The sequence below is a fragment of the Miscanthus floridulus genome, chromosome 12 (assembly GCF_019320115.1).
Source record: "Miscanthus floridulus cultivar M001 chromosome 12, ASM1932011v1, whole genome shotgun sequence".
Taxonomy (NCBI): domain Eukaryota; kingdom Viridiplantae; phylum Streptophyta; class Magnoliopsida; order Poales; family Poaceae; genus Miscanthus; species Miscanthus floridulus.
Genome location: NC_089591.1, coordinates 84,124,624 through 84,142,292, shown reverse-complemented (window position 1 = coordinate 84,142,292; position 17,669 = coordinate 84,124,624). Strand labels below are relative to the sequence as shown.

At 49.2% G+C, this 17,669-nt stretch overlaps 2 protein-coding genes and 1 pseudogene across 2 annotated transcripts; 2 read left to right on the top strand and 1 right to left on the bottom strand.

Moving 5' to 3' along the window:
* The first annotated feature begins 5,779 nt into the window (after positions 1-5,779).
* LOC136498067 (cationic peroxidase SPC4-like) lies at positions 5,780-7,341 on the top strand (annotated as a pseudogene).
* A 4,404-nt stretch (positions 7,342-11,745) lies between these two features.
* Positions 11,746-13,374, top strand: LOC136497792 (peroxidase 12-like). Its single transcript, XM_066493653.1, has 3 exons — positions 11,746-12,060; positions 12,200-12,385; positions 12,463-13,374. The coding sequence occupies exons 1-3, from the start codon at positions 11,803-11,805 to the stop codon at positions 13,102-13,104; spliced, it is 1,086 nt and encodes a 361-aa protein (XP_066349750.1). The 5' UTR covers positions 11,746-11,802; the 3' UTR covers positions 13,105-13,374.
* Positions 13,375-15,527: 2,153 nt separating this feature from the next.
* LOC136497054 (protein ROH1D-like) lies at positions 15,528-17,393 on the bottom strand. The gene has a single exon (XM_066492839.1). It carries the CDS (start codon positions 17,141-17,143, stop codon positions 15,893-15,895), a length of 1,251 nt encoding a protein of 416 aa, XP_066348936.1. The 5' UTR covers positions 17,144-17,393; the 3' UTR covers positions 15,528-15,892.
* Between the last annotated feature and the right edge of the window lie 276 nt (positions 17,394-17,669).

Here is a 17,669-nt window from a genome sequence, read left to right as displayed (position 1 = left end):
CAGTTGCCATCTACTCTCTATACTCATTTTTTAATACACTATAAATTTCTCCTTTTATAAACAAATAAAATTAACAAACTATAAAATTATCTAGCTCCTCCTTGACGTCCGTTACCGCTCGGCAGAGAACATGCTCGCCGAAATGAACACGGTCCACTAGTTCAACTAGTACGGATTTTCTATAATTTTCTAACTATTTTCTAAGTTTTTCATTTCATAAAAAGTTAAAATAAAAAGTACGGTGATTGACAGACTACTGCGACGATATCGGGACATGTGAATAAATAACCATCCGTACTAGTTGAACTTGCTTACGTGATCATCTCGGCGAGCATTTCTCCACCGGACGGCACCGTACTTGGTCAAGGAAGAGCTCCGATTCTACGAGGAAGGGAACACGGTCTCCCACGACCGTTGTCGCTCTCCCTCGTAGAATCAAAGCTCCTCCTTGATGTCCGTTACCGCTCGACAGAGAACATGCTTGCCGAGCTGAACACGGTCCGCAAGTTCAACTAGTACGGATTTTCTATAATTTTCTAACTATTTTCTAAGTTTTTATTTATATATACTACGTTTAGGTACGGTGATTAACAGACTACTACGACGATATCGGGACATGTGAATAAATAACCATCCGTACTAGTTGACCTTGCTTACGTGATCAGCTCGGCGAGCATTTCTCCACCGAACGGCACCGTACTTGGTCAAGGAAGAGCTCCGATTCTACGAGAAAGGGAACACGGTCTTCCACGACCGTTGTCGCTCTCCCTCGTAGAATCAAAGCTCCTCCTTGACGTCCGTTACCGCTCGGCAGAGAACATCCTCGCCGACCTGAACACGGTCTGCAAGTTCAACTAGTAAGGATTTGCTATATTTTTCTAACTATTTTCTAACTTTATATTTATATATACTTTAACCTTCTTTTATGTAAATATGCAAGCTTGAAGTGATTTTGAGCTCAAATTGCTTACAAATGAAAAAAAAAACCACAATAAAGAACCATAAATATATATAGTGAACAAAATGGCATAAGAAAATGGTAAAAAATGAGAGTATGAGATTGGTAACCTTTACAACTGAAGAATCGACGGAGGAATCGAAGAAATCGACGGAGGAATCGAAGAATGGATGGAGGAACAATGGAGGGAGGGAGGAAGCAAGAACACTACTGCAGTGAGCTTCAAAATGTGCTGAGCTCGGGCTCGGGGAGGAAGGAGGAGGCGGCCGATTTATAAAGGGAGAACATTTAGTCCCGGTTGATGGATCCAACCGGGACTAAAGGTAACTTTCCAACCCCGGGCGTAGCCACGGCCCGGCAGTAGACCTTTACTCCCGGTTGGAGCCACTAACCGGGAGTAAAAGTATACCTTTAGTCCCGGTTGGTGGCTCCAACCGGGACTAAAGGTCCCTGCCACCTCTGTCTGGCGCAGTAGCCGTTGGGCAGGGACCTTTAGTCCCGGTTGGATCCACCAACCGGGACTAAAGGTATCTCTAGTCCCGGGCGCAAAAAATCCCGGGACTAGAGCCCATTTTGGCCGAGGATCAAAGGTCTGTTCTCTACTAGTGTATATAACAACACTCGCGAGGGACTGGTGTAGGTGTCACCCCTACCGTCGTTGAAACAGAATGTGTCTACGGGTCTTTTTAGATTTTCTGGTTTAAAATTTAGTTGGCTAAAGTTGAGGAATAAAACTTTTCGGGTACTTTAACTCACTTGTGTCGTCTAAAATTTTGTGAGGTTATTAGCTAAACTTTAGACAAAGTGGTCTAAAAAGTTTTAGACCATGAGATCCTAATAGACCCTATGTTACCCGTATGTTGGGGAGCAGAGATCCATTTCATTATCGAAGAACGAAGAGGTGGAATTGCATTTGGAGAGCGATTTACCTTGGTGAAAAATTGTCCACTCGAAGTGAGAGCAAACTAGAGCGGCAGATAAAGCTCGCATTATATACTTGGTGAAAAGGAAATAGGCACTCAGTAGCGTGGCGGTTCAGTGCGCTAGTTTGTTGTGAGCATATCATTGGTCACGATTGTAAGGGCACGCACAACGGAAGCTCGAGTGCCATGTATATATTTGCAAGAAAGAGAAAAAAAACACCTCCTCAAACGGTATTGAATGAAGTAAGAGAGGGACGTCAGCGGCAACAAGCGTGAACCATACATCTCTTGATGCTTTGGTAGTGCTAGTTATGTAAGTAATTTATTAGCTTGTGACCTGAACTAATTAAACATGCCAATATATGAAACCTGCAATTCTAGCTATTGAATATTTTCAGTTACTTATAACTAGTTCAATATTTGATTTATAAGAAAGAAGATTTATGTTATATTTGATTTATAAAATATATATTACATTATATATAATATATATGATTTACTTGAAGAATTTGTTTTGTATCAATTATTAACATAGTAGTATATTTGTGGAGAACCCAATGGACACCAGCTATCTATGGTTGTATCGTAAATTCCAAGAACTTACGAACTGCAGCTCAGTTGTACCTGCCCTAACTCTGGTTCTGAAGCACGCAGTATATAAACCTCTCTTTAGCCCGGAAAGGCAACATAGGAGTATCATACAGCCGTACAGGTTTGGTTGTCATAAAGAGAGAATCGTACTTGTTTAAGGAAAATAGAGTGCAGATCTGGTGCAAGTGGACAAAGCAGATGCATGCATGCAAAGTTGTTTGCCACAGCCCACAGGGCCACAGGGAGAGGGATCGGATCGGTGTAGGAGGTAAGTACTCCACGCTGCCGACATGACTGAGTCGATCCACATCCACTCCGCTGCGGGCATCCAAAGTCAAGATCACGATGATGTCGATACATGCACGTGTCCGGTGTCCGCCGGAAATTAAGCAATCTGCATGTGCATATGGGGGGAACCATCCCCACGAAACCCTGGTTGTGTTTTCAGTCTCACTAGAAACTACGTGTGGCTTCGACGCGCTACACGCCGTAGCAGAGTCAGTGAACCTATATTTAAAAAAAAAATAGGACCAGCGGGCCTTTAATTATATATAGAGAGAGAATCGTAAAGCCGATAAAATCACTTAATCCTTTTATTTTATGTGTGGTATGGGTAAGCTACCGTAAAAATTTCATAGCAATTTGAATAAAGAAACTAACTCTATTAATTATTTATAGAAAACTCTAGAGAAATCTAGATCCACATTAATAGCAAAAAATTACACTAAAACATGTGATGTTATGTGTTTACAGTGCAGCGCTAGTTGTGTAGAGTTCAACAAACTTGGTTTGGTATTTTTTTAATTTTTATTTGTTTTATTATGTTCTTTACAAAATTTCAACCGTTTTAGATAAATAATAGATTCGCAGGAAAATAGAAAAATGTCGTCGGGCCGAATTCGACCCAGTAAGGCCCAGGTCCGGCGATATACAGGCCCGAGCGGGAGTCAGGCCGGCCCATTTAAAAGGCCTGGATTGAGGGTTGATTTCGGTAAAGTTTGAGGGTTTTTTTGAAAAAAAACTGAGAGGAGGCCTGGACTGTGGGTTGATTTGACTAAAGTTCAAGGTTTCTTTTGCAAAAAGACCAGGCCTCGCTCTGGGCCATCCACGCGGCCGATCCGATGGCCGGGAAAAGCGGGCGACGTGGCCACGCTGTCTGGCCCTCTTTTGGTAGCAGGATTCCTATGGTAAGATGAAGACACCTACACACAACACACACACATACGTGTGTCTCCTGCTTGCTACATACATAGACTCTTTTACGGATTTGTATATAGTACTCAAAGCAGGCTCAATGTAACATTATTACATGTATACTGGATTTGATCGTGTTAGACATAGCAGATATGCATAAGTCGATGGACACCCACAAATAAAATATTCTTATTTTCCATGCCTCTACTTAAAACATGCACTACTACATTGACAGGCTCCAAATACTAATGGAGGCAGGCATAGTAGCCTGCCACCTCCGTTAATAGAGGGGGTCGTCGGGGAGAAGAGTACGTCCACCACAGTTAACAATTAACGGAGACGGGAACTTAAGATGACCGTCTTTGTTATTGGACGATTAACGGAGGCGAACACTGCAAGTCACCCGTCTCTGTTAGTCCTTTAATGAAGGTCATCGTCGTTAGTCAGCTGCCTCTATTAACAATCTATCACCGGAGGGGGTCGTCTTAACGCGACCACCTTCGTTAATCCTTTAACGGAGGCGGTCCTCCTACGCCAACCGCCTTCGTTAATAGGTCATCAATGGAGGCGGCCAGTTTAAGACGGTCATCTCCGTTAATGATGATTAACAGAGATGGCTGCCTTACATTGCCCGCCTCCGTTAATGAAAGGCAGCAAATACAACCCAACCACTCCATCTTCGTTCTCCACAAGCCTCCAGATTATTTTTGACATGCTAGCAAGCATAAATTACTATAGTGCTCATTCTTAACGTCTTGTTTTAGTGGGCGGGTACTCATGAGACGATATCATATTTGGATGCAGCGGATTAGGTGGCTCGGTTCACGGAAGTCGTTATGCATGCTAGTGCTAGGGACGAATGGCTACACGTGTAAACGAATGAAATGGATGTAGTGACGAAATTGCGTGTACACTGTGCTAGGTACCAGCGCTTGCACCATTATAGTAGTTTGCGAATAACCAAAGCACAAGCACGTGCCTACTAGTACAAAGTTTGGCAAGGAATGAACAGTGTAAGAACCCATGCTGCTGCCCTGCCCTATAACAGAGAGACGACTGACCTGATCCAAGTCAAAATAGTACGTACTACACGGGCTAGGACCCACCAAGTTGCATTGGGAATCGCACGCACATGTGTCCACACCACGTAGCTACTCCTACTACGGAGTACTCTATGTGAAATATGTCTTGATGTCGATAGAAAAATGCATGTCCCTGTCGATGTCGTTGCAAGTGCCAGCAACACTAGGTTCGCTCTTGGCTTGTTAATCCAGTCGATCTATCGTCGAGAAGATATTATACAGCTAGGCCTTGTTTAGATATCTCCAAATTTTAAGTTTTTTCACTCTCTCCGTCACATCAATTTTTAGCCGCTTATATGGGGCATTAAATATAGGTAAAAAAAAATAACTAATTGCACAGTTTAGTTCGAAATCACGAAATGAATTTTTTGAGCTTAGTTGGTCCACGATTAGATAATATTTACCAAATAAGACGAAAGTGCTACTATTTATCGAGTTAAAATTTTTTACAATCTAAACATAGCCTTCCTATACAGAAGATGTGTTGCGCAGCAGAGCTAGCTGTGTGTGATGTGTACTACGTACTAGCTTATACGGAGGAGTACTTCTATAGTCCTATGTGATGATATATAATATCTATATCTATAGAACGTCACAGGGCTCAGTGCTGTATTACTCCGTACTAGGTGGCATGCATGGCCGGGTGCAGTGTATGAGGAGCGTGAAGCAGCGAGGAAACTGCACATGCATGCTAGTACGTAGCAGATGTTACTATATACGGAGTATGTTATTATTTGTGGGGTGTCGCATAAAATAAAATTACCTTTAATCACCACCTACCACCACTCACTTGAACACATGCAGATGCAGCTTTTCTTCCTACTTTAGTCCAAGATGATGCGCTCGATGCAAATAATAATGGAACAAGTGGATGGATCAGACCGGCCGATGCCATGCCATGCATGCATGCCACGATGATCGATGTGGCCCGATCCGGTCCGACCATGTGTGAAGAAAATATCCATCCATGACCGCCCCGCCTATAAATGAATATGATCATGACTCGTGGAAGCCACACACACACCATCACTACCCCATCGACACAGCACTGCAGGGTGCAAAGCAAGCGAGCCAGATCGATCGAGCAAAATGGCCAGGTCCAGCAGTAGAGTCGCAGTGGCCGCCGTCCTTGCGGCAATAGCCATTTGCGCCGCCGTTTCGTCGGCCACCGTGACCGTGAACGAGCCCATCGTCAACGGCCTCTCCTGGAGCTTCTACGACGCGTCCTGCCCCTCCGTGGAGGGCATCGTGCGCTGGCACGTCGCCGACGCCCTCCGCCGCGACATCGGCATCGCCGCGGGGCTCATCCGCATCTTCTTCCACGACTGCTTCCCGCAGGTACGTACGTATACGTAGGAGTACATCCATGTCGCCGACTTGCACCAGCAGCTAGCTGTGCACTGCTCTACTGCTACTATATATATGTCGTTGGTGTGGTGATGCGCTTGAATGCTGACACCACGCAATGCAAATTTAGGGCTGCGACGCGTCCGTCCTCCTGTCGGGTTCCGACAGCGAGCAGAATCTGGGACCCAACGAGACGCTCCGTCCCGAGGCGCGAAAGCTCATCGACGACATCCGCGCCGCCGTCCACGCCGCCTGCGGCCCCAAGGTGTCCTGCGCCGACATCATCACGCTAGCCACCCGGGACGCCGTCGTCGCGGTAAGTCCATCGCCTCGCCGGACCACGTCCACGTAACCCACGCACCCAAAATTTATTTTAAGCATGTGCAACCGACAAAGCAATGCATGCAATTCATGCAGTCTGGAGGTCCCTTCTTCGAGGTGCCTCTGGGGCCCCGACCTGGTCTTCACCCTGCCGGGCCCCGACACTGACGTGCCCACGCTGCTGGGGAAGTTCAAGAACCGGAGCCTCGACGCGGTCGACCTCGTGGCGCTCTCCGGCGCGCACACCGTCGGCCGCGGCCACTGCAGCTCCTTCAACAGCCGCCTGCCGCCCAACGCTGACGACGGCACCATGGCCCCGTCGTTCCGGCGGACGCTGGCGGCAAAGTGCGCCAAGGACCCCAACGCGGCGCAGGTGCTGGACGTGCGCACGCCCGACGCCTTCGACAACAAGTACTACTTCGACCTCATCGCGAAGCAGGGGCTGTTCAAGTCGGACCAGGGACTCATGAACGACGCCAGCACCAACCGCACCGCCACGCGCTTCGCGCTCAACCAGGCCGCCTTCTTCGACCAGTTCTCCAGGTCCATGGTGAAGATGAGCCAGATGGACGTGCTCACGGGCAACGCCGGAGAGGTCCGCTTCAACTGCGCCGTGCCCAACGCCCGCCGCGTCGATATCTCATCAGGCCAGCTCGACACCGCCGCCGGCGACGAGGGGCTCGCGGCCGACGCGTGATTACAGCTGCAAAAGAGGCATCAGCATCTCATCGCGGCCGTGCGTGTGTCACCTTGCTAGCGCAGCAGTGTTGCATTTACATTGTCCGCGCATGCATCCTATCGTCGTGTTAGCTTTTTAATTTTGTTATAATAAATGGCCAAATGGCTGACAGTTTCTGCGGCTGATAAGCCGCTGATGCTGTTTTGTTGTGAGGAAAAAATACTGTACTATGACGGATAAGTTGAAGCGAAGAGGATAATATATATTTTTTTTTACCTTTGCCTTCTCTTGCCCTAAAAGTGGCGATTACATGTCCCACTAGTGTCTCACGGAGGACGAAGCCGTCCCCTGTACTGTACATAAAGAAAGCCAGCCTCGACTGTTGGACTGTTGCTAGGGAGGAAAACAGATAGAAACGGGCAGGAAAACACTCTCTCACTTCCGGCTCGGTTCGGCTAGTCTATAAGTCACTTGTGTTGATTTGTACAATTAATTTATTGGAAGAGAAAAATACTGTATCGTAGCTGATAAATCGGCTTATAATGGTAGCTAAACAGAGCCTCCATTTCTATATTTTTTTTTGACGGAAATGTAAGCGAGTTGGGAAAAGCCGGAATCGGAAATGGGATGGGGTCATGCGGACATACAGGAACGAACTAATATGCACGGAAACTAACCGAAAACAGACGGAAGCCGGGAACTTAAGGCGAAATGTTGTATGCTACACGTGCAAGGCTACAAGCCTACAGCCAGAACATACAGAAGCAGCAAGCAACAGCACGCCTGCACCTGAGCTGCACCACGCTGCAACAGTGCAGGTGCAAGCACGAACCAAGCAGCACTAGAAAGTCACAGGCTCGCAGTGGGGTGGCGGCGGGCGCCGAGCAGACGACCGGTGCTGCGGCGAGCGGCGGCCAGACTGCGGACTGCGGAGGCGCGACGAGCAGGAACCAGGAAGTCCGGTGGCGCGGTAGTGTCGCCGATGCATTATGGGCCGCTCATGGGCTGGGGAGTGCAGCACTTTGCTTTAGCCTGCCTTGTCAAATCCGGGTCTATCACGCCCAAATACGGGACCCGAAAATACATGGATTGAAGCCGTCCCCAAAATACAAAAACGTTTTTGTATTTCCGGACTTTTCCGCAAATACAAAAACGGACGGATCGGGTCGGGATAATTTCCGTAATTGCTGTTGTGCCGGCTCCAACTTGCTACTGGATTTGGGCTTTTGCTGGAATCATTTCATTGATCCTGTCTTACGCGTTCACTTGGATCTCCTCTTTTGTGTGTGAGATAATCCAGAGGGACACTAGCTCGGTGGTTAGATGCAGAAACTTCTTTGTTGCCCTTCTCACTTTCTTTATGACCGGAAGATGCAGTTTTGACCAAATTATTGTTAACAACAATTGACCAAGATGCATAGGCATTTCTCCACCAATGATTACATTTCCCCCCTCAATTGATTTGGCCTGCTTGGCCAAACTAATTTCTAACTCATTTATTTTTATCCTCACAATAACTTCGAGATGATCTTGTGGAGTGTTTGTGGGCGTTCAAGGCGCTGGCTAGTATGATCCATTGTAATTTTATTACAATTTGTTGCTATGTGGTGTGATCGAAAATTTCAATATGCCTACATGATTTTTATGTTTGACAAATTTGAATTTGGATGTAAATTGTCTTATTTGAAATCATGAATATAATTTAAACACAATCCATTTTTATGGTTTATACATTTTTTTAAGTTTGAATTATAATAGTATCATATGAAGGATATACATGAAGATTGTACTAAAATATAAGGGAATGAAATAGAAGCTTAGATGTAGGGGGGGGGGGGGGGGCGGGGGGCTCTTGTTGGAGTTGAATGATGAAAACAAAGCTTTAAAAGTGGAGAGAACCCTACTCAAAAAATAGGGGCTCTATTTTAGTGGGGGCAACGCTTGGAAATGCTTTATGCCTTGTTTGGATGCATGTGTATTCACTTCAATCCACATGTGTTGGAGTGGAATGGAATTGAACTTAGTTTAATTCCACTCCAATCCACTTCAACACATGCGGATTGAGATGAATACATGTGCATCCAAACAAGTCCTTAAGGGGTCGTTTGGCTATAGCTTTGCTTAAGAGCAGCTTTAATGGTGGAGTTTAAGCTATTTTGTTAAGACGTTTGGTAAAACAACTTCCTTGAATAAATAAAAGATGAAATGTCTATAATGTTTTTACCATTTTCTTCTCTTCCTTTATTTTCTTCTCTGCTTTCCTCTTATCCTTATCTGCTCAGGCTCCTCATGTTCTGCCCAAAACTTTGTTGCCCTGAAGCTTCATCGGCCCGGTGGCCCCCATAGCCTCTGTGCACTGGTGGCTCCCCCCCCCCCCCCCCCCCCCCCCGCCTCGATGCCAGACTCCACCAGATGCCTAGATGAAGCTCGACGATGACACTCTGCCCAGACGGTGAACCACACAGACGACAAAGCTCTAGCCAGTCGACGCCTCCACCTCTGCCTCACCCGTCGTATGTGCTCCTCCTTAGTGCACGGAGGGGAATTTTTGTTCGGACCTACAAGCACAAAGGAATTGAAGAAGCTAGGTGAAGCTGGTTTATTTGGCTCCTCTTGTCTGCCACTCTAGACAGCGGGAACATGGAGCGGCATCTCAGAGACCCGTTTGGGTGGCCTGAAACATGCCCTTAGAACCGGCTCCAACAGCGTAGGCATAACGTGACCCAAACCCAAAATGCGTTGTTCACAGTGTTTTAGTGGGACAAAATATGCTCCAACAGAGTAGGCAAACAAGTGACCCATTTTGCGTGGGAGGCGACGTGGAACCCAAATAAGCGTCCTCTCTCCGTCTATTTGCGTCTCCACACAGGCGCCAGGACCACCACCACGAGGGAAGAGGACGACCGGAGCCCGAGATCTGCACGGGAGCCTGGTCCGACGAGAGCAGCGCCTCGGGGTCACCGCACCGGAGCCGGCTCAACGCGGACCGAAACTGAGGAAGGGGGTCACAGGTGCCGGTCCGACGGATGGCAGGGCCATGCCATCGGTGCCGCTCCGCCTGTAAGGGGAGGAGAGGGCGGCCGGATCTCACGTTGAGGAAGGTGGTCGCAGGTGCCGCTCGCGGTGGGGACGTGGCATTGCTTGCCCGCAGCGGCGCTCGCGAGGCGGCGGGCGAAGGGGCCGCGCGGCGAAGGGGCCCGCGTCGGGGACGCTGCCGGAGCTCGTCCGCGCGCCTCGCCGGATCTCGCGCCGGAGTTCGTAGCTCGGTGGCCGGCCGCAGGGAAGACGAAGACGGAGGAGCAGGCGGCACCGGGTGAAAGAAGAGGAGGTCGTCTGAACTGGGCCACACGTGTTTTTGGGGCCTTCTTTTGGATTCGCTGTTAGAATAGGCAACGTTTTAGGTCCGTGACCCTTTTACTGTGCATGACCCAAACCACCCGATGGGTCTCATATTTAGGTTCCTGCCATTGGAGATAGTTTTAGGTATATATACACTGCTTGTACTTCTAGGTTGCCGAATATGGTAGAGGTCCCTGTGGATCAAACTAGGAAAGTTTGTGAGGGAATGAACAGTGAGCTTGGCTTTTGGAGAGGGTGGTTGCATGAAGTACGAACCCATGCTGCCTCCCAGGCTGACCTGATGCAGCTCAAGATTAACGACTACACCTGCTGGGACCGCGCTGTAGAAGATCGATGAGAACAGCACGCGGCAATGTGAGCACTCTACGTGTCATGCAAGTGCAAGTGGCAGGTATCATCCCTATCCCATCCTAATGGTCATTTTCCTAACAACGGATCATTGACAATTAACCTACGATTTAGATTAAGATTTCCCAAAATTAAAAGGAAAAAGGCGGCAGGCAGCTAGCTAGCTTTCCAACCGGTGCAGTGTACAGTTACACTACACACTCCCATTAGCATATACTATTCATAGATGTCGCTACAGAAATGCATCATCATGTTCCTGTCGATGTTGTTATATTGGTATATATACGAGTGCATGCACCAGGCCACTTGGCAGTTGGCTTAGTCTAACCTGTCATGGTCCGTGGAATACGCCACTGATGAGCAGCCGTGTCATATTTGTTCAAACCAAGGCCACGTTTGCTTGGCTGATAAGCCATAGCTGAAAGTACTATTGACTGATTTATTATGAGAGAAAAATATTGTTCGTTGGCTGAAAAAGTACGACTTATAAGTCCTAACAAACAGGGCGCAACGGAGCAATAAGGAATAGATGATAAGTAGGTGGGTGTGCAGTGTATGTGGAACGAAGCTGCAACAAGTTGCAGCTAGTGGATAGATGATAAGTAGTATTTAAGTAGGAGTATATATAACAGGGGTTAGTAGGTGGGTGTGCAGTGTATGTGGAACGAAGCTGCAACGAAGTTGCATATATGATATATGGCAGCAGAAGACTTAGTATCAATACTGTAACAAGTTTACTACCTACAATTTAAAACTCATGCGGTGCGAGTGCGACATGAAAATACCTTATTTACCTCCCACCGCCATTTCACTTGATGCAATGCAATTGAAATGCAACAAGTTGCAGCTAGTGGATCAGATCGATGAGGATTAGAGAATAGAGATGCATTCATATGCCTATAAATAACGCACTACACCTTCTGTTGACCTGTGCAAGCCACACACCACCACACATCGTCGTGCTTGCTGCACCGGCCTGCAAGCGAGCAAGCAAGCAGAATGGCCAGGTCCAGCAGCAGCAGACCAGTGGCCGCCGTGCAGCTGCTGGTGGCCATCTCAGCGCTCTGCGCCGCCCTCTCGTCGGCCACGGTGACCGTGAACGAACCCATCGCCAACGGCCTCTCCTGGAGCTTCTACGACGTGTCCTGCCCGTACGTGGAGGACATCGTGAGCTGGCACGTCACCGAGGCTCTCCGCCGCGACATCGGCATCGCCGCCGGCCTCATCCGCATCTTCTTCCACGACTGCTTCCCGCAGGTAACGACCCTAGCTGCTACGTACGTTGATGCTGACGATGACCAAGACCAACACAGAGCACAGAGCACAGTGCCATGTACGACCCAAAACCAAATCTAACAATCCATGAACGAAACTGTGAAAACGTACCAACGATCAGGGCTGCGACGCGTCCGTGCTCTTGTCGGGTCCCAACAGCGAGCAGATTGAGATACCCAACCGGACGCTGCGTCCCGCGGCGCTGAAGCTCATCGACCACATCCGCGCCGCCGTCCACGCCGCCTGCGGGCCCACGGTATCCTGCGCCGACATCACCACGCTAGCTACCCGGGACGCCGTCGTCGCGGTAAGTCGCCAGCTAGACTGTCAGGTATTCAGAGAGTGTGTACGTTCGATCATATATCGACTACTCCATCCATCCAGTCCGGCGGCCCCTTGTTCGACGTTCCTCTCGGGCGGCGCGACGGCCTGGCGCCGGCTTCGAGCGACCTGGTGGGCACCCTGCCGGCGCCCTTCTTCAACGTGCCGAAGCTGATCGAGGCGTTCAAGAACCGCAGCCTGGACAAGGCGGACCTGGTGGCGCTGTCCGGCGCGCACACCGTGGGCCGCGGCCACTGCGCCTCCTTCAGCGACAGGCTGCCGCCCAACGCGGACGACGACACCATGGACCCGGCGTTCCGGCAGAAGCTGGCGGCCAAGTGCGCCAGCGACCCTAGCGGGAACGTGGTGAGCCAGGTGCTGGACGTGCGCACGCCCAACGCCTTCGACAACAAGTACTACTTCGACCTGATCGCGAGGCAGGGGCTGTTCAAGTCGGACCAGGGCCTCATCAACCACCCGGACACCATGCGCACCGCCATCCGCTTCGCGCTCAACCAGGCCGCCTTCTTCGACCAGTTCACCAGGTCCTTCGTCAAGATGAGCCAGATGGACGTGCTCACCGGCACCGCCGGAGAGATCCGCCTCAACTGCTCCGTGCGCAACACCGCCAGCGTCGATATCTCATCATCAGCCCAGCTCGACACCGCCGCCGGCGACGACGAGGGGCTCGCGGCCGACGCGTGAATGATTAGCTAGCTCGCTCTAGCTGTAACAGGTCATGGCCATATCGCTTAGCGTATCTGTTCTCAGTGTTGTGTAAGTGTCAGGTAGCTAAGCTTGCGTGCTGCTGTCATGGACCCATGGAGGTGATATAGCTTTTAAAGGTTTGTTACGTGAAATAAGCCAGGCCTATAGTTGAGTTTGTTTTCTTCTTCTGTTTTCCTGGTCTTCTTCGCTTGCTGCTTCTTCAGTTTATAAAAAGTTTGACACAAAAATCTTATAACCACAATGTTTATCCAAGGAAAACCGGTAAGAAAAGATCCGAACAGGGCAGCCCAGATGACTATAATCTTGTTTTCTTGTTCTGTTTTTCAGGTCTTCTTCTGTTCAGGCGATGGATGGCTTGCTGTCTTTTCATTTGAGTTTCTTGACCGTCTATATAATTGATTTGTTTTTTTTAACTAAAATTGATTGGTTTATAAGGAATGAAAATTGTACACCGAAAACCTTATAACCACATGGTTTACTGGAGGAAAACTGGGAAAAATAAACTGAGTACGGCAGCCCACACGACTAATCCTGAGCAACCCCAAACACATAACAGCAAACCCCTCAAAGACGGAGCCTGTAGTTCCAGTCGGTAGTTCCTTATCCGAGAGCCCAGAGAGGTTCGAGCCCGATAACCTGCGCTGCACAGACAGGCTTTCTTTGGAGGCCCATGCTCATGTCATTTTCCTAACCCAGACACACAATCACAATCTTGCTATTTTCACCATTCGTATTTTTCTACAAAAAAAATGTTTACATGCTTGAAATTTCCATGTTACACAGAATTTATTATGCAGCATACATAGCCAGTACGTATTGCACATTTTAGAGTATGTAGAATTATTTTGGAGAAAAAAAAACAGAGATGACCGAAGTTGCTACAGTAAATTTTGTGACAAGTAAACCCAAACGGAGTGAAGTTTCAAGACTTTTTAGCAGGGCCTTGGAGGTAAACCAACTCATCCTCAAACCTACACTCAAGCTCAACTGTGCATGCACGCACAAACAAACCGTAGTACCTCAGTCATAACCTTGAGCACAGCCAAAATCAGCACCACAAAAGACTGCTTCCATATTCAGGTCCAGGGATTCTTCCCTCTCTTCCAAAATACAAAATGTACAGGTGCAGAGAACGAACGAGCAAGCAGAATTTCAGCAGCAGTGACATGGGATGAGATTACATTCTCAAATCAAAATTTTTGGCAGAGCATGGAGGCTGCTAGAGCCAGGTAACCACAACCACAAGGGACCAAAAGATGATAATAAAAAATTTGAACAAAAAAAATCTTGCCTATTGACCAAGAAACATCCAACGTGCACACTGCACCAGTAGGTTAGTACACAAAAGAAAAGGTCCATACAGAAAACATGCACATTGACCAGCTCACATGACTCCATTTCTCTCAAGAATTCCGCTAACCACCCTTGAATACTTCAACCCCACAAGGGTTTATGCAGAGTTGACTCAGCTCAAGGGCAATCAAATGTCATGTAACAAATTGAAGTATCCTGGCAACAATATAAGTCAGAACTCCATCTAAACAACCCATCACCCATGTTACCTGACCACCCAAGTTCTGCCTTACTGATATCTCTAGAACCAACAAATATTTCTGAAGGGCAGTTTCATACAGGATGTAATGTGTAGCTCAATGATAAACCTACTAGTTTCACTAAGCACTCTGAAATACAACAGTACTTCTGTATATCTCTTCTTAACTGTAGTCTATGTACAAGAATAGAACATATATCAAAGATACGATCAAGTTTAAATATGGGACCAAGTAAGGTTCCGTTCACCCAAATTATTTCATTGACAAAGGAAGTGACTATGTCAGTTGTTTCTTTCACCAAGCACTCTGAAATAGTACAACACTATCTAAAAAGTACTTCTGTATATCTCTTCTTAACTATAGTCTGTGACTCTGTACCTTTTGAAAAAAAAAACTATAGTCTGTGTACAAGAATAGGACGCATATCAAAGATACCATCAAATTTAAATAGTCTGTTTACCCAAACTAGTTCATTGACAAAGAAATTAACTATGTCAGTTATTTCTGTCCATTTGCATTTTTCCCCCAGTATTGAGTTACAGACAACAATATCAGTGGCAAAGCATGCATTTGATGTGTTCATTTGAAACACAAAGTCTAAACACGCAAAGACAGGATGCAAGAAACAAGCAGCATTGCTACGGACTAAGCCAACATAAGCTAATGTTGAGTGATCAATGATGAAGTGTAGTCTCTTTTGTGATCAGACTATATACATTCACTAATCTTTGGACACAAAAAAAATGGTGATGTCAATAGCATCACCTCACAATCTCCCAACAATTCCAGCATAGCATAGCACCATAAGCCTGTTTCGTTTCTGTGTTGGCACAGATGCTAACCATATGAACATTAACTAACCACCAAAGTGACTGACATTACCACATCAAACCAGATGAAAAGAATGGAACAAATAGTATTAGACCACTACTACGAAGCACTGCCAAGTAAGGAAGGATTCACAATCTACAGAGACGAGAGAATGAAATGAAAAAAATGAAGAAACCAAATTATCAAACAGAAGGACAAGCCTCTATGAAGATACATGTATATGATGTAGTAGTTGCTAACTTATGCAGAGAAAAGCTACCTCATCTGAATCGGGCTCACTGCTGCTGCTGCATTTCACACAATGTTTCGTCATAAGCGGCATCACAGCAAGCAAGCAAGTGTGGCTTCCCAGTTTCCCTGCCTATCTCTGTATCTTCTCATCACTGGGTGCCATGTGGCTTACTCAAGCAGTCAAGGATTTCTGTGCGTGTGCGCACAATCCGGTGGAACATCTGCCTGACCTCGCGCTCGAGCGGGTCGAGCCCTTCCTTGATGGTTTCGCACAGCTGCACTAGGTCCTGCGCGGCCTCCCGCACCTGGGTATCCTTGTCTTCGTGGAACGGGAACTCGGCGGCGTCAGTGATCTCCATGAGGTGCCTGGAGGAGAGCTCAATCTGGTGGATCTCCTTGAGCAGGCCGCACGAGTTCTTGCGCTCCTTCTTCTTGGACTCGTCGAGGATGCGTTCGTAGAGCGTGGTGATGGGGCCCGAGCAGGGGAGGTTCCTGGGCACGGAGAAATGCACGTGGAGGCCGCGGTCCTGGCACGGGATGGCGGCGACGAGCGCGAAGGCGACGATGAAGAGCACGGCGCCCATGGTGTAGACTGCCGAGGCAAGGCCTCCCGTGGCAGCGTTGTCCTGCGGGCGGGGCACGGGCAGGCCTCCCCCGATGGCCTGCAGCTGGCGCGCGGCGGACCAGGCCCGGGACACGCTCCAGGACAGGGACCTGAGGTGGGTGCTGGAGCCGGAGCCGGAGCTCCCGCCGCTGCTGCTCCGGCGGTGGTGGCCCTGGCCGTGGCCGCGGGAGGCTTTTTCGTTGGTGGCGTTGGCAGGGCGGCAGAAGGAGCGGTTGCGCTGGCCGACAACGCCCCCGCCGTCCCTGTCGTCGAGCATGAGGATGGTGAGGTCGGTGAGCGCCTTGCGGGCGCGGCGGATCTGGGCCTCCCCGAGCGGCGGCGAGGAGGCGGAGGCGGAAGAAGAGGAGGAGGTGAGGACGGCTGCGGCGATGGCGAGGTGCTTTCGCCACTGGCGGACGAGGTCGAGGCCGTCGCGGACGGCGTTGCAGAGGTCGAGCGCCTTGACGGTGCGGTCGAAGAAGTCGGCGACGAGGCGGTCGAGTGGGGGCCGCGCGGCGGGCGAGACCCCGGAGACGAAGAGCAGGGCGCGGAACTCCTCGAGGCAGAGGAGGAAGGCGTCGAGGAGGCGGCGCGTCCAGGCGAGGGAGAGGACGTCGTCGGCCGGGGGCGCGAGGAGGTTGGTCAGGAGCTCGGCGGCGCGGCGCTGGAAGGCGTCGTCGGGCGGTGGCGGGAAGGAGTGGATCTGGTTCTGCTCCCGGCGGAGCGACCAGCCGATGGAGGGAAGCGGCGCCGCCGCCGGCGACGAGGAATCGGTGGCCGGCATTGTGCCTCGCATCGGGGCGGGTCGGGGACTGGGGGAGGGGAGCGTCTGTTGGGCTGGGCGACTGGCTGAGTGCTTTGATTAGCTGCTGATGCGGCCGCCGCTGGGAATCCAAATCGACGGAGGCGGCGGCGGCGGCGGAGGCGGAGGCGGCGGCGGCGGCTGCGGATGCTAGCGCAGACGCCACGCCACGCCGCAATGCAATGCAAATGCACTACTCCTGCTCCTCGTGACTGGCCTTTCCTTTCCTTTGCTTTCCTTTCCTTTCCTTCCCTTCTAGATGCTAGAGTATTGCTATGCGGAAGGAAAATGGCATTATGCGGGGGACGCGTAGCGAAATGGGACAGCCGGAGGTTTGTCTGTCCGGCTGTCTGCTCCCAAACCCAGTGCAAATTGCTGGCTCCACCCTGTATTGCTGCTGGCCTGCCCTCTTCTAATCACCACACCTGCCTTCTTCCGAGAATAGTTTGGCAACTGCTAACCCCTTTTGGTACCTTCTACGCTATTTTTAGAATAAATTATTCCTCTGATGGGAGATATG